The sequence below is a fragment of the Apus apus genome, chromosome 4 (assembly GCF_020740795.1).
Source record: "Apus apus isolate bApuApu2 chromosome 4, bApuApu2.pri.cur, whole genome shotgun sequence".
Taxonomy (NCBI): Eukaryota; Metazoa; Chordata; class Aves; order Apodiformes; family Apodidae; genus Apus; species Apus apus.
The window spans coordinates 37,486,259-37,510,693 of NC_067285.1; the positions used below are offsets into that span (position 1 = coordinate 37,486,259).

General features: G+C 41.1%; 1 protein-coding gene across 1 annotated transcript in view; it reads left to right on the forward strand.

Moving 5' to 3' along the window:
- PTEN (phosphatase and tensin homolog) overlaps nt 1–23,099 on the forward strand; it is a 47,892-nt gene extending 24,793 nt beyond the window's left edge. The window contains exons 4-9 of the mRNA XM_051617063.1: nt 959–1,002; nt 4,252–4,490; nt 8,019–8,160; nt 10,298–10,464; nt 18,371–18,595; nt 19,544–23,099. Coding sequence (XP_051473023.1) covers nt 959–1,002; nt 4,252–4,490; nt 8,019–8,160; nt 10,298–10,464; nt 18,371–18,595; nt 19,544–19,729 — 1,003 coding nt within the window. The 3' untranslated portion in view covers nt 19,730–23,099. The remainder of the gene's footprint in view (nt 1–958; nt 1,003–4,251; nt 4,491–8,018; nt 8,161–10,297; nt 10,465–18,370; nt 18,596–19,543) is intronic.
- The last annotated feature ends 1,336 nt before the right edge of the window (nt 23,100–24,435 follow it).

Consider the following 24,435-nt stretch of genomic DNA (forward strand, 5'->3'; position numbering starts at 1 on the left):
CAGGGAAATTAGAGGGTATGCACTTGCCTTCTTTCCTCTTACCCCCAACATCTGAGCTAGCCTGCTCCCTTCCAGCATGCCATTTTGGTTGTGTTGGAGCTCTACTGATGGGATTGTTTCTATCTGGTTACTGGTGTTTGTCCCAAGCCAAGTAATCCTGCAAGACTAGTACAGTGTGGTTTGCAGTGCTCCTAGCTGGCATAATGATATAGACAGAGTGGTGAGATGGACATGGGTGCAACTCCAAAGTCTTCAGAAATGTGTTATTTTCCAGGGTCTGTGTGGGGGAAGACTGGCTGTCTGACCTTTTGGTTATTTTGAGTTTAATTTCAAGAACAAATGCCAAGTTGGAGAGTGCTGTCACAATCTGCTTTGATACATGTGATCACTAGGATAATACTCAGTGGTGCTTTCAGTTGCATGTGTGATCTTGCAACTGGAGGACAAGCTTGCTTAGGTTGCACTAGCTGAGGGTCCTTAAAATGTCCTTGTGATCCCCACCACCCTGAGCACCCGTGTGAGCATTGAGGCATCTTGCCATGTGTTTTGAGGTCAGAGTCAATTGGATGAAGGTCATAGCTTGCAGTGCTTGTGTGGGAGCATAAAGCTGCTCCAGCAGCTGGAGCTGTTAATGCTACAGTGTTAAAAAATAATAGTGTATTGCATTACTTGCTTGAATGTCTCCACTGAGAGTGATGCTAAAACATACTCATGGACTACAACTACCATAGGGTAAGTAATTGTTTTTCAGTAAAATAACTGACATTTTAGTGAGCATCTTCTTACAGCTGCAACAAAACAGTTTTTCTGCATGTTAACTCTAGCTGTAGTTTTAAATCATAAAAGTGATGGGTATATGTGATTTTCCCATGTGTCGATCTGTATGTTCCAAGGTGTGACAGATGTTGGGAGTGCCTCAGAGTCTTGTCGTGAACTCTTGTCTATTTTTCATTTTTAGATGTGCTGAAAGACATTATGACACCGCCAAATTTAACTGCAGAGGTACGTTGCTGCTCTCTAGGATGCCTTCCTTTTAAACCCCAGTGTTTCTGAACAAAGGTATAAAGGAGGAGCTGATGTGGGAGACTTGGGCACAAAGAATGATGTCAGATTGCTTCAAGTCATGGAGAAACTTTCTGTATTCCTGATGCTTTCAGAAATGTGTGTTCCTGACAGTTAACTGGATCAAGATCTAGCAAGGCAATCAGAAGTCTAGTGTTGCAAAAATTTTTGCAGAATGGGTTATATAGAAATTTCTGTTCAATTAATTGTACAAAGTTAATGTAAAATTTTAATGTGAAGCTTGGAGAAGTCTGGGTTTTATGTAGAAGCATCACTTAGGACAAAAATGAGGAACACTTAAGCCACTGTCACTGTTCAAATAAAACAACTTTTTGAAGACCTGGAACAAATCTTTAGTTGCTGAAAACCCCGAAGTTTAATTTCCATGTGATGTTACTTTGAGATGAGACATTTTTTGAGCTGCCAGAACCAGAGGGGGAAGCTTTTAGGGGCTTCTCCTGATCAGACTCTTATTGAGTGGAAACTGATGTAACTGTTTGGTCAGTATTAACTACCCAGGTATTAAATACAGATGGACCTTAATTCTTGGTGCAGAGGAACATCTCTGCACAGCAGTAGAGTTTGTCCTCTTCATGCAGTGCTTCAGAATGGCTGGGTAGATGAGGAGTACTTCTGTGTCTGTAATAGTAGATGAATAAATTTTGGCCTCACTGTCTACTACTATGTCATAGCAAGGGCTTAACTTCTTTTATTATTTTAAACCATCCTTCTAGTTGTAAAAAAGGTGTTTAGGACATGATCAAAATGTAATTGGCTGCTTTAATGTCTAAACATAGAAGGACTGAAGTTGTCATGTTGAAGTCATCTTCACCTCTGATTTGCTCTTCTGGTGTTGAATGGCAGTGTCCAGAAGCCTCACTCAATGCTTACAAGCCAGAAAAAAAAGCATTTTAACATCTGCTTGAGCAATACTTTGGGTAAGAAGAGAAAAGGCATAAATGAAAAGGATGTACTTCTGAAATGTCCAGAACATATACTTGCTTTTGATTTCTCATTATGGGTGCTCAGATCCCTTCACTGTCAGTTGCAGCCAAAAATGTTGTTGGTGACAGCACCTTTCACAGCTCCTCTGCATAAGACAACACTGTTGTAGGGAGCCACATGCAGTATTTTTTCTTTCCATCCCAAGTTATTTACCTTAGATAACCAAATAGGCAAGTCAGGGCTTCCTTTAGTCAAGGAAGTGAATTAGTTTCAAAGGAAACTTATTTGTACACTTAGCATGAAACATTATAGTAGTTCATTATTCAACTTGAATGCTCTTGCATAAAATTCAGAACCAAACCTTAAAAGCTCTGCATCTCTGTTGGACACTAGCTTTCTGTCTAGGATTTTTGCAGTTTCCAAGATACTTCCATGCTGGAAATTGCTTTCTGCTTTGCTGCAGGGTTTCCTTTTAAATTTTTTTTCACTCCTTTATGTGCTATGGGATTTTTCTTGCAATGTCTTAGAGCTTGGAGAGCTTCTCCATGCTGTGTGCTCCAGCGTTAGGAACCAAAACCACAGAAGACCTGCACTCTCTCAAGGACCTGCTCAAGATTGTGCAGCAGAATGTTTCCTAAGGTTGCTTTTGACTCTTAATCCCTCTGCACCATCACTTTATCTGTTACTCATTCCATCTTGGAAAAAAATACTGCAAGGTTCCCTTTGATCCAAATCTTAGCATCTTCAGCATACTGTTACTAGTTGGGATTTTTCAGGCTGTTTTTTCAGGACTGCTTTGTCTCTCCTTTTCATGGGAACCATACTGGATGTAGTTAAGATACAGAGTCAAAGTTATATGGACAAATTTGCAGCATCTCATAACAGCCTCTTAGGGGTTTCTAAATAAGTTCCTCCTTTCGTTTACATCTGTTGAAAACAGTGATATCTCAAAGTTTGCTTAAAAAGGTCATCTGGGGGGTCTTTGGGTCTTCCACTTGGAACAATTCATTAGTGTGTGTTCATGCTTATTAACTTTTGCTGCTTCTTTAGCAAAGATTATTCACCTTATCAGGCTTCCCTGTCTGTTCTTCTGGGAGATTAAGTGGGTGATGTGTCCTGTGAGTGAATGAACTGTCCTTGTGAATCCCTCCAAAAGGCTTTGGACTTGTGCTGCAGTAATTCAGCAGTTCCATGACTTAATCACTCCTGCTCTAAGTCCCTGAGGATTCCTCAAAAGGAGCCTCATGTGTGTGTGTGACAAGAGTAGTACTTATGAAGCAAATACAAACACTTGCCAAAAAATGAAATGTATTCATTTTTAGACCAGAAAAGGAAATGGTATTTCTAGCTGAGAATGTTTCAGTGATCCAGGTATTTCTAAGATCCCAAGACTGTCTGTCAATGGAGAATTGGGGTGCACTTTATAAAATGCCATTCTCCTGATGAAACTAGTGCAGCCCTATGGAATTCTGCCAGTCAGCATGGGATTGTCTGTCACCTTCTCTGAGGTGTTAGAACTTTGTGTGCTTGTCTCTGCTTATTGCTTATTTTTTGCTACCTTCAGATTTCTTTCATTTCCTGCATGCTCATTTGAAATTCTTTCCATCTCTAGATGGAAAAAAGTCTTGTGTATATATCCATATAAGAAAAAGGACAACTTCTGTCAGTGGTTTGACTTTAAAATCCATAAGTATTGCAAGTGCCTTCCATGAGATTTCTTTTTCGATTACCATCTTCTTAATGTGGAAATTGAAGGTTTTAGTTCCAAAACCCCATTTGAGCAAACTCTGAGGTTTGTTCCCAATACAGCAGCAACCATGCTCAGAATTTTTCAGCATTGTCTGATCAGTGACTGAAATCTGGCTCTGTTTTCTTACAGCAGGTAGTCTTAATTACTCATAGAGTAATGGGTTTTCACAAGGTTATTCTTTGTGCCAATGTACTCTTAAATTCTAGAAAATTCATCATAGAAGATGTGCCATTCATTTCAGTAGTGGTGTAAAATGGTCTGTTCATGTAGCAGGCTAGTTGCCTGTGTATTGCTAGAGACATGTCTGCAATGCATATAATATGCAGTGTATTGCTGAATGATACTGGAATAAAAAAATACACTTATCTACATGTAAGACAGGGCTTTATTTAACATTTTAATTTCTTGCATGCTTGTCACAAAGTTGACCTGTCTATTTGAGCTTGGTGTCATTTCCTTTTGAGCTTTTGATACATGACTACTTCTCGTTGCAGTTGCACAGTACCCTTTTGAAGACCATAACCCACCACAGCTAGAGCTTATCAAACCTTTTTGTGAAGATCTTGACCAATGGCTAAGTGAAGATGACAATCATGTTGCAGCAATCCACTGTAAAGCTGGAAAGGGACGAACTGGTGTAATGATATGTGCATATTTGTTGCATCGAGGCAAGTTTTTAAAGGCTCAAGAAGCCCTAGATTTCTATGGGGAAGTAAGGACCAGAGACAAGAAGGTGAGCTATTTTCTCTTCTCCTACCCATGTCTTTATGTTTTTCCTGCTGGAGGTCTGTTTGCATAGTCAATTTATTTAAGAAACAGTTTCCATCAGTTGTGATATCTGGTTTCATTTAGCTTTAAGATTATTGGATTGGTGCTGTTCTAAATTATAAGCAGCAGTAGCAATTGGTCACAACTAAACTAGTCTGGTTTTTCCATCTCCTGTTCAAGAAGATTTGGACAGTTTATTTAAAATAGGCTTTCAAATAGCATTCTGCTGTTCGTTGCATCAAATGGGTGGTTGGTCAGTGATCTTTCTTGTTCAGCATTTTCAGCCCAAATGAGAGGATTGTTCTAGCTTGTTTTGCCTGAATTGGTGAGTTGTTCGTCTCTTCAGGTTCTCTTAACTTCTGTGGTGGTGGTTGGAGGTGTGTAGTCATGACAATATATGTTATTGTTGAACATCCCTACTAGAAATGTGTGCTGGAAGAGTCTGTTGTTGGATGCCCCTTTCCAATAAACTGGTAGTTAAGCCCAGATGTTGACAGCTCAGAGCCTGCTTCACGAGGTGCTGCCATTTAGTTTCTTGTGCTCCTCCTGAGGAGGAACGGGAAGATCTCATTTCAGAGAAATTATGTTTATGGCTACAAGAGCTTTCTGTTAAGACCTTGTCAGTGGTATAGACAGACTTTGCAGTAATTGTATGTAGGACCTGGCAGGGTCACTTCAGCAAGGTTCCCTGCTCATCCTTCATGATTTCTTTGTGTATGTTGGTAGAGCAGCCCAGGGGGATCATCCTGGCAGGCCATTTTCAGCCTACTCAAGTACAGAGGTCTCTGTGTTTCTCTAATATTTGCATAAAGTATTAATTTCACAGTGTGTAGGCCTCTAATAAGCAGAGCTTCACATTTGAAGGCTCTTGAGAGCAGAAGTGGCACATAAGGAATGTTAGAATGTGGCTGTTAATTTATTGGAAGTGACTTAGTTTGCTCTCTTTACATGGAGCTGTTACTCCATGTGCTGCTGAGAGGATAGTTGTGATGTCAAACTAGAGCAAGACAAGGTTTCCCATCAGAGCTCTGTGGCTTTTGGGAAGAGTATAGGGTAGTGAATAGGAACGAGCTGTGTGATGAATAAACAGTTGTAGATTACTCCTGCTGACCAAGATGATCAAAAGAGCCACAGAAAATAGCATGAAAACTACAAAAATTAAGAAGTAGCAAGCATGTAGTGGCTCAGTTTCCCTTTTGTAAGAAGATGGTGGTATATCTGCAAGTTGATGTGTGGAGGGTAAGGTCAGTCAGGTGCTCATCCATGGTACCTCTGGCATGTTAGAGGTAAGGGAGAACTTAGTAAACAGGAATACTGAGAGCCTTGTTTAGCTTCCCTGTAAATACTGTCTGTAACCAGCGACTTTGTTTTGGTGTTTCTCCTGGAAGAGTAGATTTTTGTTTTTCCAGCTCCACTTGTGTGGTTATCTTTATGTGGACAGTGGGCATCACGTGATTCATGTAATCCTTAAAGTAGTGTTTATAAACAGGTATTTCAGTGCAGGTTCTGTGAGCTCTTTCTTCCCTTGTGACCAATATTTTTCAGTGTTATATCTCAAGTGGTGCTCTCTGATTCGACACTTCCCCACACCTTTACATAAATGACTTCCTGAACTCAAAGTACATGAGGCATCAAAAAGCTGTTTGCACCTAGGGACAAGAAAATGCCTTTACACACACCCACACCCCCCTCTGCACCAAAATATGTATGATGAAGGAAAATTGGCTTTAATTAGGTCCCACATTTTCTTTGTTTAAAGCAAGCATAAGCTGCAGAGTTTTGTATACAGCTGTATATAGATGAGTATGGCTGAAGTCACTGTTGCCATTAATGTGCCTGGCAGAGTGAGTCCCAAGAGGGTTAGTTCATGGTGACAGGAAGCATGAGTCTAATTGCAAGGGGAAGTATGACTAATTGGTCAAGGGAACGACCTCGAGTACTTGTGTATCAAGCTCTCCCCATGTGTCTGCAGGGAGCAGAAGCTTCACAGAGGCCTTTGCAACATCAAGTGAGAGTTGTGGTAGATGAGACTGACAGTTCCTAGAGAGTCTGTTAACGTGCTGTCCTCCTGGGAAAGGTAGTAGGGGATCAGACACTGCAGAGCTGACTTTCATGTGTGCAGAATAGATATGATTATTCAATTAAAATTACTGTAGCCACTCAGCTCATGGCTGATGCAAAGTGAAGCAGCTATTAAAACTATGTTTACAGCAATGCTGTGTTCTAGGTTTTGGGACCAAAATACTCATAGACTTGTACGTGAAAACTTCTTGTTACCTCTGGTTTATTGCAGTTTCACATTTAGTTTTAATATGGAAGTTTACTTCTGATGATGCTGCAAGTACATAGTGTGGGTTGTTATGAACCATGTAATGCATTTTCTAGGGAGTTAAATTACTTTTCATCTTTATCACTTCTGCTTGAAGCTATTAGCTGTAAGAGCTTTAAAGCTGCTCCCTTACTTAGTAATAAAAATGGTTTTTAGTTGTATGTTCTCAAAGCAAGTGTTTATGTTGGAGTTGTAATTCCTCTGAGAAGTCCTTCATTTCACAGTTTCAGCTATTGGGCCTATTAATTTCCACCTTTGGTTTTTGAGACAACATTTCAGAAAGGCATTCTGTATTAAAAGGTATCATCAGTCTTGAATACAGTGATACTAGCAAACAGCATTAGAGTCTTTTCTCTTAAATGGCTGTCAAAATGTAACTCTTGTGATAGTGCTAAAAATTCCTGTGTTCAAGGTGTCTCCTGCTTAATGTCTGACACTTCCCACCCCAAAAAAGCAAAAGCAGCAGCATGAAACCATCTTTAAATGACTCTTGGGTCTACAGTCTTTGCCTTATTGTTTGAGATGGGTGTTTGGAGATACGCACTGAAGTAACTGGAAAACCAGTGTCCTGCTTGTTCTGTGCTGGGGACTGGTTGGTAATGAATTAATTGCCTGCTGTTAATGTGTGCAGTGAGCTTCCTCTTAAATACAGACTCTTCTCAGTGGTGTGCAGTGGTAGGACAAGGGGCAGTGGTCACAAGCTGGAGCACAGGAGGTTCCAGTCAAACAAAAGAAGAAACTTACTGTGACGGTGACAGAGCCCTGGGACAGGCTGCCCAGAGGTTGTGGAGTCTCCACATCTGGAGACATTCCAAACCTGCCTGGATAACATCCTCTGCAGCCTACTCTAGGTGAACCTGCTGTGGGAGATGGGGTTGGACTGGATAATCTCCAGAGGTTCCTTCCAACCCCACCACTCTGTGACTCTGTGAAAAGGGGACCATGTACAGAGGCTGACTTTGGGGATGGTTTGGAGGTGGGTTATGTCTTTGCTAGTCCGTAGGGTGTCCAGGATGTAGATATGGCTGAGGGTCATAATGAGTCACTGCGCTAAAACCCTCCTGCTTGGCCTCTGTCTATATTCAGAGCTAAGGGGCAGGAGCTCTGGGAGTAGTGCTAATAAATGGGCTTGATGGGTTTTGGTGTTTGTTTTGCTTTGTTTAGGGAGTGACAATTCCCAGCCAGAGACGCTACGTGTACTACTATAGCTACCTGTTAAAGAATCACCTGGATTACAGACCGGTGGCACTGCTGTTCCACAAGATGATGTTTGAAACAATTCCCATGTTCAGCGGCGGAACTTGCAGTAAGTACTCAGCACCTCCCTAACCTCCCGTAGCTCTCCTAAGGAGGCACCTGGGACTTGGTTGCTGATGTCACTGGTACCATTCTGTTATGTGACACAAAGAGCTGCACATCTTGAGGGCGGAGAAAATCATGCTTAAACACTTGACCTTCCAAAACCTGGTCTGTCCGCTAGCATCCTCCCAGGTGTAATAAGTTAAGGTCTGTGAAGAACTTGTAGAGCTGTTGCCCTGATATAAATTGGGAATTGTTAACAGTTTGACCTAAGTGATGCCATATATAAATATATATTTGGATACTTGCTCCTTAGTTTCATTAAAAGCTTTTTTTTTTTCTTACTACAGCAACTCTTGGGAAACATGAATTGTCAAAAAACATTTGCTTAATGACATGTTGGCTTCAAATGCAGCAACATCATACTTCCCATGATGTTTTTTTCTTTTAAAAAGAGTGGTTCAACTTGGTAAATATCTAATTGGCTCTGGAAGAAACTTTTTGTTAATTGAAGGGTTACAAAGTGTTAATACACCTGTAAATGATTAGTCTGGTTTGCTGGTACACAGTATGAGTAAGAACCAGCAGATTCCTTGAAATTTTAAAGTGTAAATATGAATTCGCTTCTGTCCTCCTGTGGGCTGTGTTACAGGGCAGGAACTGCCTGGTGTTGGGTGTTCATTTTTTTTTTTTTTTTTTTTTGTGGAAGAAGTCTTTGCTATGGAGATTACTGCAATGTGTCATTAACTTCAGTGCCTCCTGTGGCTTTGATTTAAAATGCACTATTAATATTGTTATAACAGTACTTGAACATGTAATGCACATAAGAAACAATCATGCAACCCATCAGGCTAGCTGTAGAGGAGGAGGAGAGGAGGAGCCTCTGCCAAAAAAAACCCTGCCTCTAGGGTAGAGGTGTGGAGGTTACAGATTTCTGCAATTACCACGTATTTAATGTTCTGGATAAACTGTGCTGTCCTTGCGAAATCAGGCTACAGGCACGGATTGCTCACGAGGGCATTAGCTTGTTTGTCCATACCAGGCTGTTAGCATGCTGCTTTCACAGTTGGATGGTGGGATAAACAAAAGATCTGCTAAGCACCTGAGAAGACAGAGTAACTACCAAGTTCAGCATCTTTGTGGACTTCAATATTTTACGTTTCGGAACATGAAAACGATGGCCTATGTTACTTCTTCAGTCTTGTTATATGTAATGGTAGTCATTTTACCAACACATAACTTTTAAGTCTGACTTCCTTGTTACCTTCCCCCTGCTCTCAAGTCACTGACCCAGCAGGGTTTTATGACTCTGAGGATTTGAAGATGAGTAACAGTTTTATAGCCAGGCTGTTCAGCAAGATAATGTGAGTGGGTTTGATGGGGACAGTGCTCAGTGAGGATGGTGATTGGTAGGGACTTCCACAGCTCTGAGGAGTGCTTTCAGGGTATCGTAGAGAGCAGTCTGCATCTGATACCAACAGAGAAATAAGGAGCATATGCAGAAAGACTTCTACAAATAAGTTTAATATTTCTGGAAAAATTCTGCTTAGACTGCACTAAAAACCCCTCATAACTTCAGCTGTTACCCTGCAGATTTAACTTGGAAAGTTACACCATGGCTTGCCCTTTTTTGCTGATGCTGTTTTCCAGGGTAGCCTCCCAGTCTGTGTCTGCATGGTCTGCTGGTGCTGGTCGGTTTGTGAATGAATGTTAAATTTTGTTATTGTTTTGGTTTGTTTAACAGTTCTGTAAGAGTAGGAATTCACTTTGTGCTGACATGCCCTCCCGTTCTGCCAAGAAGAAATGAGCAAGAATAAAACCCCTCAGTTATGTCCACATAATACAGAGATGAGAGGCAGTACACAAGGAAGAGTCATGAAGTTATTTTTTCTAATGCAAAAAAGAAAGAGCAACCCTCTAGGAATGCTGTGGTTGTCTGAAAGTATTCCTACAAAGGACAGGAATCTGTGAGGTTGTTTCCAGTAACACCTAGTGAAGTTTGTCCTGCCATGTTTAACTCTTAATAGATACGTATTTAACTTTCAAAATAATTGTAGCTCGTGATCGTGTTTCTGATACTAACATTGTGCTTTTTGACACCTCGAGGCATTTCTTACAAAGCAACACTCTGTTTTGCCATGCAGATCCTCAGTTTGTGGTGTACCAGCTAAAGGTCAAGATATTCACCTCCCCTTCAGGACCCTCAAGACGTGAAGACAAGTATATGTACTTTGAATTCCCTCAGCCTTTGCCAGTATGTGGTGATATCAAAGTGGAATTTTTCCACAAACAGAACAAGATGTTGAAAAAGGTTGGTTGTCGTCTTTTTTTTTTTTTCACTTTTCTAGAAAATGTTGTCAAAGCTATCAGTTGTTCTTCAGTGATGTGTAATTACAACCTTTAATTCTTTGATGTCTAGTTTTCCCAAGGAGAGAGACTACCACAAAATGAAAGCTGGATGTTTTGAGAGTTGGTGAGATTAAGTACAGAGGTTGGATAGAAATTATGCTGGATGTGTATTGCAATCGTTTGGGTAGTAGTGAGTAATCTAATTGAGGAAGAAACCTTCTGGTTCTAAAAATAGACTTGCATACTGAGCAAGTTAACTCCAGCTGTTTTCTCTGCTACATTTTCCAAAGGTTTGAGCAGGCACAAAAGATCTGTCTGTGGGCTGTTGTCTCATTTCTCTCAAATTTGGTTGCATTTCCAAGATAATTATGTCCATACGCACTTGATAAAAGTACCTCTGCAATCTCTTCAGCCGTCTCTTGGTTCCCAGCTGCGCTGCCTTGATGTTAGACCGAGACTTCCCTCAGAGCTGAGAATTTTATCAGTGTGTCAGTTGTGGAAAAAGTTAATCTAGAACTACTTTTGACACCAAACCAGTGAGTTCTTAAAGGTGGATGCTTCCTCACTGGGTTGCATGAGTTCTGATGCTTGTGGAGCTAGTTTGTACCTACCCAAGGGAAGGGTGAGGCTGAGAACATGTTGATTCAGTTACCTTTGTATTTACCGCTTAAAATTCTTTATGAGTAGTTGTTCAATATTTAATGGGTGTTATAAAACTTGAGAGCATTCATTGAGTGAATCCCGTGTTACAGGCAAAGCATTAAAATGAAAAAATACTAGAGTGGGTTGGGAGTGATGAGAACACAGTCTCTTATAACTGCACGCAGATTGTACCTACCAGATGTGTGTGTAAATACACAAGCACACTGTTTTGTGGGCTTGTTCAGTTGCAAGGTTTTGTTAATTAGTTTAATGGTGAAATTTTACTAGCTGAGAATGTTGTATTATGTTGTCTGCATAAGTTTTCAAACAGTTTCTTAATGGGAATATTTTCTTCTGCCTCTTTAGTGAGATGTTTGATTTGATCAATGCAGCTGTATGCAGTAGAGAGAACTGTAAATCAAAGCATTTTAAAAGTAGAAATTCTACTTTAAGTCAACATTAAAATAATTGATATTTAATACTGCAATGCTTGGGAAGCTAGTTTTGAGAAGGAGCACCTAGATAAGTACTGTGGGCTAGACATGAGGGATGCAGGGAGGACATGAAACAAAACCCAAACATCTTAGACAAGGTCCTGCCTGTTTTACCCAGTCTCTGTCCTATCTTAACTGTGAATTTGTGGTTTCTTGACTGTCTTCAGTAACACATGGATTACAAATGGACTATGTGGGAAATTTGTGCTGTACTTCCCATGCCTGAGCTCAGATGTTATATCTTGGCTCTGTAGCACCAGGAACAAACTCCTGTGTTTGATTTACCTGTAGAGAGAGCACCAAGATCCAGCGACAGCATCAACTCGTTATCACAGACCATTTCTGGAATGTGAGTTCTGTCTTGAGGAGAGTCTGGTATTGTCTCCAGAAATGCAGCGAGCCTGTTACTGTACTTTAGTTTCATTTCAGAGTGTTACATCAGCCATGGTTTCGTTTCTTAAGAATCTCTTTGTAGTTTCTGAGTAGTTGGCGGATATTTTTTCGTTTGTAATTTCTGCCTGTCCTTATCAGGTCCCCTGACTGTTCAGGTTCTGTGGATTGTAGTGCAGAGGTGCTCCTTTTTTCAGTGATTTTAGGCTGCTAGGGCCAAGAAATGCTGGGATGTGAAAGCTGCTCTTTTCATATCTGAGCTTTTCTGAGAGGTAGAAACTGTCCCAATAATAGGCGGAAAACTTTTGGGAGGAAACTGCCTTGATATCTGCCTCAAAGATCTGTTAAATCTAGTGTCTATTTGCCCTCAACCTTTTATAAGAGCAGAGGCCAAAATAAAGTAGTTTTATGGTGTTACCCAGTTCTAGTAATACCACCACCTCTGTTAGCTCTACTGTAAATGTAGACACGACTTGAAGGCATTTGGGACAGGGTTTGTGGATCCTCTTAGGTTAAGCCTGTTTTATGAAACCATTGCTGAGGTCTTCATGTTAAGAATTAGTGAAATGTTCCATCTCTGACGTGTGCTTTGGCACTGGAGGAGATCCTTCCACATGGTCCTTTTGACAACTTGTTACATGAAGTGACTAAGATGGGAATAGGGCAGAGGTGAATATTCGTGGCAGAAAACCTACCTTGGCACAGAGTTGAATACGTTTCTTTGTACAACTGGTTCACATCTGTGCCTGTTCCTTTTCTAGTTTGTACTCAAAACCTGAAAAGAGAGGGCCTTCCACTGTGGAATCTTGTTGCATTTTGGAGATCACCACCAGTGATTACGTAATTAATGAAGAACAGCATAATTAGGAGCAACAGTATCTTATCTTTCAGAGGTTCTGGTTTATTCACATGTATTTATGAAAGCTGGAGTGACAGATCTGTTGCTGGTCACTGGTTCTTGCTCTTCCAAGCTTTTCTGTTAGTAGATTTATGGGTAGCTGCTAAACAGATTTTCTTGCATGCACTCGAAGGCATCACGTATCTACCAGTCTGCGTTTTAACTTTCCTTAAGAAACCTAATAAAAGCCCCTTATAACATGAATTAAAAGTATAATTCTCAATCCCTTCCAGGCCTCAGGCTGGAGAACAGCCATGTGTCATCTCTGGAGAGAGAGGAAACTTGTATTTTCCTGCTGGGTCTAGTTTGGTGTTTGATACCACTGATCTCAGGTGAAGTGCTCCACATTTGCTCACCTGGGCTTGCTTTCAAATTTCTGAATCCTTTGAAGAACAGCAGCACTATCTGCAGAGCCCTCTAGTATGGAGGGTCCTCCTCAACTTTGATCAAGCTGCTCTTGGATAAAATGATTGTTCATGAAACAATTTTGCATGGCCAATGACTTCAAGCACTTAACATTGCAATGTGAATGTGAAATTTAAAGCAGTCAACTCTCCTGTTTTTTAATGGCAAAACTTAAGCAAATTCAGTGGCTAGTGAGAGCTGACCTTGGCCAAAGGATTATTGCTGCTAGTGAGACATTGGAAGGAGAGCAACTGCTTTGAGAAAGTTACCTTGTGTCAGCTCTTCCATAATCTGTGCCACTTGGCCTCAGTAAGTTCACAACTTCTGGTCCTTTCTTTTCTGATGAAGTTGTTTACTTTGTTCCTGGTCTGTTTCTTCTGAATGATGTACCTCCTTCCTTTCAAGAATTAAATGCATGCTCATATGAGAACAAAATGGGTGGAGGTTCAAGAACAGTTATGTAGGAATATCTGGTGGATAGAAATTAGCAATTTGAAGGTTTTCTGAGCTTGTTTCTCTGACTTGTAGCTTGTTCCATCTCAGGCTGCTGCTTGTAGTCTCTCTAGGTTTGTTTCCATGCATCGTTTTGAAGCCTTTTTCTTCTAGTTATTGATCCTGACATGATCATTTTAAAGTATTTTAGAGTTTCCTTATATAACTTGGTTCACTGAGAGTCTGTTTAAAAATATTGCAGAAGATATCATCTTCCTGTTTGCAAAGCCTGAGGGTGAGGGAGACCTTTTTCAGGAGTCTTCTCCCAGTATAGATGAGAGGGAAATGTTGGTGTGTACAGGTTTGGTTTTTTTGGTAAGAGTCACTGGTGGTTTATGCCCTGACTCTAGCGTGGGCAGTGCTGACCAGCACTGCTTGAGCTCTTGAGTAGGCCACTTCATCTCTTGATTCTGGATAGATGAGAAGCTCTGCTACACAGCTCAAGAGGACTTGAGGGGATTACTGTTTAGCAAACACTGAAGAATGAGCTCTGAAAATGTTAGAAGACTTTGCCTGTTGATCTGAAAAGGATAAAAGAAATTCCATCAGCCCTGACTATGGGAAGGCTGTAAGGCTGGTAGGGAACATCTTGGAACACCATCTTCTCGTTGCTGGATAGGATCTCCAAAAGCCTTAGCTGATGCTGCAAAGTGATTACAAGGACCTGCAGATATCTCTGCAAAATTAAAGTTTTAGGAGTATATGGGAACTCGTAGCTGATGTCTTAAATGATCTTGGGTTTGAATCTCAGTCTGCAATTAGAGCCTCTAGAGTGAAGTATATTTTTCTGTCAGCCTGAGAACTGCACACAGTAGGGGTAAGTATTGGATGTCAGAACAGTGTGATTAAATCAGCTTCTGTCTCAAGTGTCTGATACTGCACTGTAGATTTTATGAGGCAGATTTGGTTATGGGAAGAAACATCTGCCATTTATTTTTTCCTACTCAAGGCAGATGCCTGTGATGTAACTGGAAGTGAAGCAAAACACATTGAAAAAAAGCCTCTAGCTAATAGTTGCTTTCAGAAGCCTATTCATTGGATTGTGTCCCTGTGAGCACTTGATCTGGTATCTGATTTGCTATATAAAGCCCAAGTTCAGTTCATGCCTTGATTTTTAAAATTCCCGTCCTTGGCCCATATTACATCAACTTTCTTTGTTGTCTCCCATGAAGTAGCTTGGAGCCTGATGCTTTAGCTGGATCTGGCTGAATCCTCACTTTGCCTGAATTTTGGTTTTCAGTTAAAGCAGTGGCACAATTATCAGCTTTAAGAACTAATTCCAAAAAACATGATCAAGTCTTCCCTCAATTTGAGTGGCTGTGCCATGTTCCAGTACCCACAAACTTAGTTTATTAAGCTAATTAAGTTAGTGTAGTGGGAAAAGGAAGGAAAAGAACTTGATGCTTTAAAAAGTTGGAGAGAGATAAAAGGATAAATGACCAGCTTGGCCAAGTTGCATTGTTTAGTTTGAGTCCCTGAAGACCTCTGCAGATTTATTCCAAGGAAAACAGATTAAAAGATGTCTAGTGAGAAGTTTATCATCTGTCTTCTCCAGACTGTCAGTAAAGCGGAGTCCCTGCAGTTGCTTGTTCAGGCAGGCTCTTAATTGCCAAGTAAATCCTTTCTGGTTCTGCTCCACCAGATGAAGTTCAAGGTGAGGCATGACAAGACCATGCCTTCTGCTTCTGCTGGCATTGGTTTACAAACAGTGGCCTTGTTTGCTCTGGCACTGTTTTCCTCCAAAGCTGCTTCAGCTCTCTTGGTATAAGCCTTTTTCCATCTGCTGCAGCGTGTTCACCAGCTTTGTCCTCTCCTCTGCTGACCTCTCTGGAGGTGCCACTGAGGAGCAGCATCAAGGTGCTTTGCTGCTTCTGGATTGTGGTCCTGAAGAAGGATGAAGCATAGTAGTACCATTGCCCCAGCTACAAGATGTGGGATCTCCCTCTAACTGTGGTCATGGGATGGAAATGCACTTTCTTCTCTAAACCTCACTGGAAGGATGGCCTCTTCACCAGAGGTGAGACTGCAGGAGGTGTATCCACCTGCTTACAGAGCTGTTGGATTCTGGAAACATCAGCTCAGGCTTGGATTTTCCTGTTCATTGCAGACGGCACCTGGACTCCAAATCCCTCCTGTTTTGTAGCTGGAAACGTGATGCCACTGGTTATTTCTTTGACCTTAACTGGTCTTCTGCTTCGTCAGGAGTAACATCTCATCTTTTGAGAGATTCATCCAGATATAGGATGCTGGACTAGGTTACTCTGAAGGTGTCTTTGTGGGTGCCACTTTCTTCATGAGGCATCAGCAGGCAGGGTGGTGACTTCTTGGAGCATTGCAGAAGAATAAACCCTTTTGCCCAGGATGTTCATTCTCTGCTGCCAGATCCTGGGGTGGGCATTTTAAAAACTGTTTCTGAGTGTTAGTGAAGAAGAGGGTGCTCAGTTTATGAACAGATTGGGCCTGGAGAGAACCTACCAACTGCTGCCTTGCATGGATCAGCTTCAGCAAGGCTTCTTCATGGATATAGTGGCTCAAAGGGACTTGGTGGCAAGGGCAAACATCTGTTAGTCTCCCAAGACAACTGTAATTACAGTATGGTAATCTGGTAGATGAACTTGATTCCCAAAGGTACTGGAGAGGCATGTGTTGAAGTGGGTAGCTTTAACTAGCAGAGTGTTCTGACTTAATTATTTGGGTTTTGTCTTTGTCCTTTCACTTCCTTACAGGTTGTGGTGGTCTTTTGGGTGCTTACAGGAACACACCCAAAGTGGAAGTGGTTTTGTATGCTTTACCTCAGATACTGAAAATTACTCTACTGAGCTTTGGTGGAGAAGGCAGGTAGAAGTTATTTCATCAGACAATCCTCAAATCCCAGTATTTGTGTGCTCACCTGTTTTTATGAACCTGTGAGGAAGAAGGATGTGAGTTAAGCAGTAGTTCAGCACTTCCCTGCCCCTTTCTTGTTGACCCAGGAAAATGTGATATTTTGCTGGTGCCAAATGGCTTTCAGCAGGAGGTTTGCTCACAGGAGACACACCAGAGCCCACTTGTGTTCCACCTCTCATTCCTCCTCTGCTTACCCACAGAGGTGAGCAGCTAGGAAGATGGGACAGGACCTGGCTTTTCCAGTAAGAAACTGGAATGAAATCTCTCTGGTAAACAAAAATATGCAAATTAGCTCTTTGTTCTGCTCCTGTATGATATCAAGGCACATCAGATTCTGGTACGTACTAGCTTTGTCACCCTTGCAGCCTTAACAGAAATGCAGAAACCCTGACTGTTGTGGGAAGATTGGCCTTTTAAGTTTTGGATCTTTTGCCTGAGAAACTTGAATCAGAGTAAAACAGGAGGTTTCCTTTGTAAAGAGGAAGTAAAGGTAGCTCAGAGCTTCAGAAGGAGAAGTGCTTCATGTGCTAAGGCAGGACCAACTTGCTAATGGCAGTTGATCTTGGAAACATCAACTCTTGACTGACAGAAGTGTGGCAAGTGATGGAGATCCCAGGAGTATCCAGGGCATCCCATGGAGCTACTGAGCTGAGAGCTTAAAGGTGAGGTTCCTGACCATGCCATGACCATGCCATCTTAAGAGATTGTTGTGCCAAGAGCAAAACATTGCTGCTGGTTCAGTAGCACATGTGGAGATAGGTACCCTCTGTGACCCTGCTGCTCATCATGAGAAGCATGGAATATACTGGCTGAGATCAGCCAGTTGTCCAGTGACTTGTAAAAATCACCATTACCTTTATATCTTGCCCCTTTGTACAGGTGTACTTGTTGCAGTGTTATGGTGGGTAATCTAACTTGTACCTTTCCAGCTGTTGATGGCCATCTGTCAAGTTCTGCTGAAGCTGAATATGCTTAAGCTGTCAGTGCCTCATCTCCTCATTAAAAACTTGTGTTGGGTAGGCCAGCAGGCACCTTCTGAGTCTGACTTTCTGGCAGTACTGGTCAGCAAACATCTGACTGATAGAAACCATCTCCATAAAGCAGGGATGAATCCACTAGGATAGGGGTCTTGAATTCACATGGTGGTTTTGCTCAGTTACACCTACTTCTGTATCAAAGCAAGTGTTCTGTTATGCAGGAAGCTGTGGGGGAGAATGTTTCTGTTGATAATTGCTCACTTGAGCTGGTTTGCACAGGTTGTCTGTTGGGTTTGGCTACTGCTTGGCAAGGTATGAGCAAAAAAATCTTTTTATGCCACATGTTTGCCAGTTTTATGCACGTTTAATTTACTGTCACTGTTTGTTTGGGGTTTTTTTTGTAGGTATGCTAGCTTGTTTTAAAACCAACTTTTGATAAGGAGTGACTTCTTTGACAGCTTAATTGGTTAAAATTGAGTTTGATTAATGTAGAGTTTTGCCTATTGTCTAGGAGAACTGGCAAAAATGTCCTTGCATGCAATGTAACCAGTGATGTTCTGTTGCCCAGACAAGTTTTGTCGGATACTACCCCTGTGTTTTTGACCAGATGATGATATTAATCTAATTAATGTGCCACTAGTGAATACTAAAGCAAGCTTGTTCTTTGTGTTCTTCCTCCTCCAGGACAAAATGTTTCACTTTTGGGTAAATACATTCTTCATAGGACTGGATGAAAATTCAGACAAAGTAGAAAATGGAAGTCTAGTTGCAGATCAGGAACTTGATGGTATTTTCAGTACAGAGCGCTCAGATAATGATAAGGAATATTTAATCCTTACGTTAACAAAAAACGATCTAGACAAAGCAAATAAAGACAAAGCCAACAGATATTTCTCTCCAAACTTCAAGGTCAGTATATATTATGTGTAAACAAAGCTGAAAAGCTGCATGATGTGATCTGATTTGTCTGTCTTGCCTTATGGAGGAACCATCTGAATCTGCTGTGGAGATTGCATTCATGTTTTCATGTTGCCACCACTTAGCAAAGCTTCTAGCTTTCTAAGTTTCTCTGCTTTAGGGGTAGTCAGGAGATGTTGAGAGACTGGGAGTAAAGACTTTGGATTGTTTCAGGTATTGATCAAAGCCATTAGAGGTGGGTGGTGGGAGACCCAGAGGCTCAGGGAGCATCTGTCCTGTACCAGCTGTGTTGCCATGAGCTCTGAGCTGTACATGGTAATTCCTGGAATTCAGGAAATAGCTTCACCTCTGAGCTGAGCCATTGCCATGTTCTTAAAAGTAGAAAAGGCATTTTTAAGAATTTTTTAAAATTTTAACGTTTTCTAACTTGCTCAAAAAATACCAGTTGGACCCAGTAGCTGCCAGTACTCATTTGAAGGTGATGGTTGTAGTTGCTTGTTGGAATGTTGCTCGGATCAGGCTTTCAACACACACAAGGCACCAGTTAGTGTTTTGTTCATTCCTGTGCACTCTTACTGCCATAAAATCTCTTTGTGCTTGCAGAGGTCTAGCAGATAGGATGGTGGAGAAGCTCAGTGGGGCATGTCCTGCTGCTGTAACCCAGGAGTACCAGTGGTTGGTACAGATATGCAGAATAACCCTCAGCAGGGCTTGAAAAACCTGCTGCTTTGCCAGTTGTTCATTGTGCTAGGGAGGGCAGGGAGAGGCTGAGTAACCTCAGAAGTGCTTTTGCTTTCCTTCCTTCTTTCCAGAGCAGAGAGAGGAGCACGTACATGGTTCAGTGTAGCCAAAGGAGCCCTGCTGTTAAAAATTGCATTGTTACTTGTCCTCAGTTAAAGTCCAGGTTCCCTTTTTAAATGTTGTTTTTTCCTTTCCCAGGTGAAGCTATTTTTCACAAAAACTGTAGAAGAACCATCAAATCCAGAGGCTAGCAGTTCAACTTCTGTAACACCAGATGTTAGTGACAATGAACCTGATCATTATAGATATTCTGACACCACTGACTCTGATCCAGAGAATGAACCTTTTGATGAAGATCAACATACACAGATTACAAAAGTCTGAATATTTTTTTTATCCGAGATAAAAAAAAATACACAAAAAAACCAACCATGAAGAGTGACAAACTTGAATAAACTGAAAAGAAAATAAAAGGACCTTTTTAAGTGGCAAAAGGACAGAGTGTCAGATTACCAATTATAGGAACAATTCTTTCCTGACCAATCTTGTTTTGCCCTATAAATCTACAGGGTTTGACACTTGTCCAGTTGGGGAAAAAAAAAAGGTTACGTAACTGATATGTATATACCTTTTTGTGTCAAAAGGACATTAAAACTTCAATTAGGAACTATAAACATGGCACTTTCCCATTTTATTCCTGTTTTATAAAAGTGGAGACAGACCTAATGTGTATACGTAGGAATTTTTCCTTTTGTGTTCTGTCACCAAACGAAGTTTCGAAAATATACAGGTTCACATCCTGCCCCTTTTTTTGCACTTGTGTGGCAACAGAAAAGTCTGCAGTTGGCTAAGAGATGTTTCTAGAAGGTTTTACTACATTCTAATGCATGTATTTTGGATGGGAGATGGAAAGTAATGCTCAGAAAGGGATATAGTCTGCTGGAGCTTGGCCTGTGTACCATGTCCAGCTATTTACACTTACCTTTCTTTAGCATGCTGCCCTAATTCATCCTGGACAATTGAAGAGTCGCCGCTGTCACTGCTTGTTGTTTGTGCATTTTATTTTTTTTAAGTGTAATGGTGCTAGAAAAGGCAGCTAGAGGGAGTGATTCTGTATAGGGGTACAGGAATGAACCTTCACACCATCCTAAAGACCCGCAAATGAAGGGAGAAAAAATTATCGGGGTCACAGAGAGGAAACACAGCAACAATGACTTAACCATACAAATGTGGAGGCTATCAACTCAAATATGGGCTTGAAACAAATTGTTACAAAATTTGACAATGATTTCTTTTTTTTTTTTTTCTGAATTGTAATGGCTGCTCCATCTCGTGTGTAATCAAGGCCAGTGCTAAAAGTCAGATGCTGTTAGTGCATACATCAGTCAACATCTTACATTTATGTTAATAGTTTTTCAATCATATTCCTGCTGTGAATACTTCGTGTGCTGCCTTGCAAGCTTCTTTCTCATTAAGACAGAAATCTTTTGTAATGGTGCACAGGAAATTCCAATTGGAGATTCTCCAGGTTAGTGTTTGTTTTGAAGATTTATGATGCATTTATTCCATCAAACCTCTGTCAGCCGCTCTGCCCCTTTGACCTTACACATTCTATTACAATGAGTTTTGCAGTTTTGCACACTTCTTTTAAAAGAAAATGAACTGTTAGAGAATTTTACTTGAATACTCAGTATATACGATGTTTTAAAAGCAGACATTACAGACAATGCAGAGGAAACCAGTGTTGCAGTAAACTCCCGACACTGTACGTGTATGAAGATGTGTACTTTTAAAAAGCAGATCTTATCCCAAAAAGATCCTGTTTGCTGTTAAAAAAACAAAACCACCCAACAAATTTGGTCTCTAACCTGGCAGTGTGGTATTACTTGTTCTTAGGGATATAGCCAGGAGTAGGGCTTGAGATTCACTTCTTGGTATAGAATTGACATGCCCAGACTGCAGGTGACTTAAGAGTACAATTATTGTTGCCTACAAATGTGAAGTAGCTGACAAAACTGTTCTCTCCAAAGTCCCCAAATTGACACTATTTTAGGATGTAATACAACCTCCCCCCTCTAATTAACTTATTGGTGCTGACATTGAAGTTCATTAGCTGTGTTCTCACCTAGATAACAACTGTGTGTGGAATCTGTAAGGGTCCTGTACAACAGCATTAATGGGGAGAATTTGAATGAGACAAGGCAGGACTTCCAGTAATTACTATTGGTAAACGAAGGTATCAAGTGCTTTTTCTTTCTTTTTTTTTCTGGTATCTGTTGGTCAGTTTTGCTCATCAGATTCTAACTTCTAACAAAGCTGATAAATATTTTCTGACTTGTAGGTTTAATTAGACTTTTAATAGCTTAATGGATCAAGATTGCTGGTTCCAGCGCTCATTATTCCCGCTGTTACTGACGAGCAGGAGGTGGTTACCTTGGGACATAAACGTTTAACTCTTACCCTTTGAACCATGTTTTTCACCTTGTCTGATTTTTAACAGTTGAAAGTTGTGTTGGCTAATAAAACAAAACCGTTCATGCTTTTAAAAGTCCTCGGATGTTGACACTGCTGTATGTCCCACCTTGTGTAACAAAAATTGGATGGGTGCGGTTCCGGTGTGTGATGCTGAGGGCCTGGTTGGAAACCAGGACGTGATGGGCTTTTGCACTGTTCTTTTTCCTTTGGAATGTGAAGGTTGGAATGAGGGTTTTGATTTATTGTTTTTTTTCTTGAATGTTTCGATGTCTTGGAGAAGCCTTGCTTACATTTTATGGTGTAGTCATTGGAAATGGAAAAATGGCATTATATATATATTATATATATATAAATATATATTATACATACTCTCCTATACTTTATTTCAGTTACCACCCCCATAGAAGTTGACAAGAATTACTATGACTGAAAGGTTTTTGAGTCCTTATTCAAACTTTATTTATGACAGTATTCATCATTAGCTTGAACTGCATTCTGTAGGTAATCTTTCCTTGAGTTTCTGGACTGTATGCTTCAGCCTTTTTGGATGTGCGACAGCTTACATGTCTGAAACTACTTGAAGGCATCACTTTGGTAAGAGCATCCCCTGGTCATTGGTAGCCCCACTCAAAACATTTGCCACAGCTGTTCAAGGGCAGCTGTGCAAACAGCATCTGGATTCGTTCCTGTGGCACACGGTGTAGACTGGAGTTTACACGCAGCATCAAATGGTTCAGCTTTCAAAAAAGGAAGAAATGGCAAAAATAGGGTGCTCGTGTGCAAGTTCCATGTTTAGTCCTAGCAAATGTGTGCAATATGTCAACAATGCCTGTGGTTGCCACGAAGTGCCTCGTTTACCTTGGAAATACTGTTAGAAAGTGTCGTGCATGCAGATGGATGGGGTGGAACTGTGCACTAAAAGGGGCTCCAACTGCAGCGTTTGGCAGAGCTGCCTTTCTCTGCCAGTTCAAATTTTCAGTCTGTTTTCATATAGCATATATATATATAGATACTAAAAGAAAAAAAAAAAAAAAACAACAAAAAAAATCAGTCTGTTAAGCAGCCTTACTCTGATTCAGCCTCTTCAAATACTATTGTGCTGTGCAACAGTGGCTCTGTGTGTAATGCTATGCACTGAGAATACACAAAACCCAAGTAATGACATGTACAGGATAATGCCTCATACAAATCAGATGTCCGTTTGTTATTGTGTTTAACAACCCTTTATCTCTTAGTGTTAAAACTCCACTTAAAACTGATTAAAGTCTCATTCTTGTCACTGTGTGGGTGTTTCATTGAAGTACTTGGAGTATGGAAACGGTCAGCTACAATGCGTTGCTTGCCAGCTGTGGAATTTTGAGTTTGATCATTAGAGCAAAGGAGGCTCCTTGGTCATCAAAGGATTTTAAGGAGCTCTGAAATCCTTTTATGTTCAGAAGTTGTAAAGAAGTTTAGGCACTGGAGGTGCAGCTTGTGTGCAGGGAGATCCAGCCCTTGGCTGTGGAGCTGTCCTGGTGAGATGCAGGACCACTTTCCCAGGGAACTGAACCACTTTTAATCTCCATGTAAGAGGATTCTTTCCAAATTGTTCAATCCCTTATTTTAAATGTTGATGGGTGGATGAAACCTGAGAATTTTTTTCCTAAAACAGCTTTGTCTTGACAATGAAATGCATTTTTCCCTGGTGGAAAAAGCACGCTCAACTACGAGGATGTAGGTTTGGGGTTTCTTCTGTTCCTGTCCCTCATCTATTTTCAAACTGGATTTTAAACTGACACTGGAATGTACATGGAGGTCTCCTTCTGTGACGGGTTATCCTTTGAGCCTCTAGGAAAGAGAGACTATGGCCTCTGTTTCTAGCGATGCTGAGGAACCAGGATGCTGCTCTGCACCCTGTGAGTCCCAGGGTGACTTCTTCAGGTAACACTTGTTACTCCTCCTTCCTTCCTGCTGGTGTTGCCATCACCCCTGTGTCCCATCTGGCTGAGCATCTCCAAAAATGTGTGTATCAAGTAGAGGTTTGGTGCCGTGGCCTGTTCTGCTCTTTGGTGATAAGAGAAGTGGAAAGTGATTTTGTTGCTTTAGGGCGTGTGGTGCTGGGCAGCTGTGTCTGGCCCATTCAGGCATGTGTCACAGTCCACACTGTTTTCATAAAACCCAATCTGTTAATGTTCCTTTTTTTTGGGTAAGCTTGTTTTTCATCCCGAAAATGGAAGTAGAGTGGGAAGGTGTAGAAAGGAAGGATGGGAAGCTTTAAGGAAGGTAGTCTGGACAGTGTTCAGTGTGTTGAGTAGCTTCTAGAAATACATCTAAATATATAAATCTCTCTGTACAAAGGACTTCTAGGCTGAAGACAGGTAAGAAGTGCTTTTGGAAAGGTGATGGATTGATTGATACTTTTGCCCTGTTGACGGAAAGTCCCATGCTCCAGTCGCTAGCAGCTAAAAGCTACTTCTATTTAAAAAGAAGTTCATTTTTTTTCCCTTTACAACTATGTGTGTGAGGACTTTGGTGACTAACGTGATGATTGCACTTCCCAGGACAGTGCTGGGTGCCTGGATGGGGGCATTCCTGTGTGTTCCATCCCTGCTTTCCATGTCTTCTGACCACCTTTC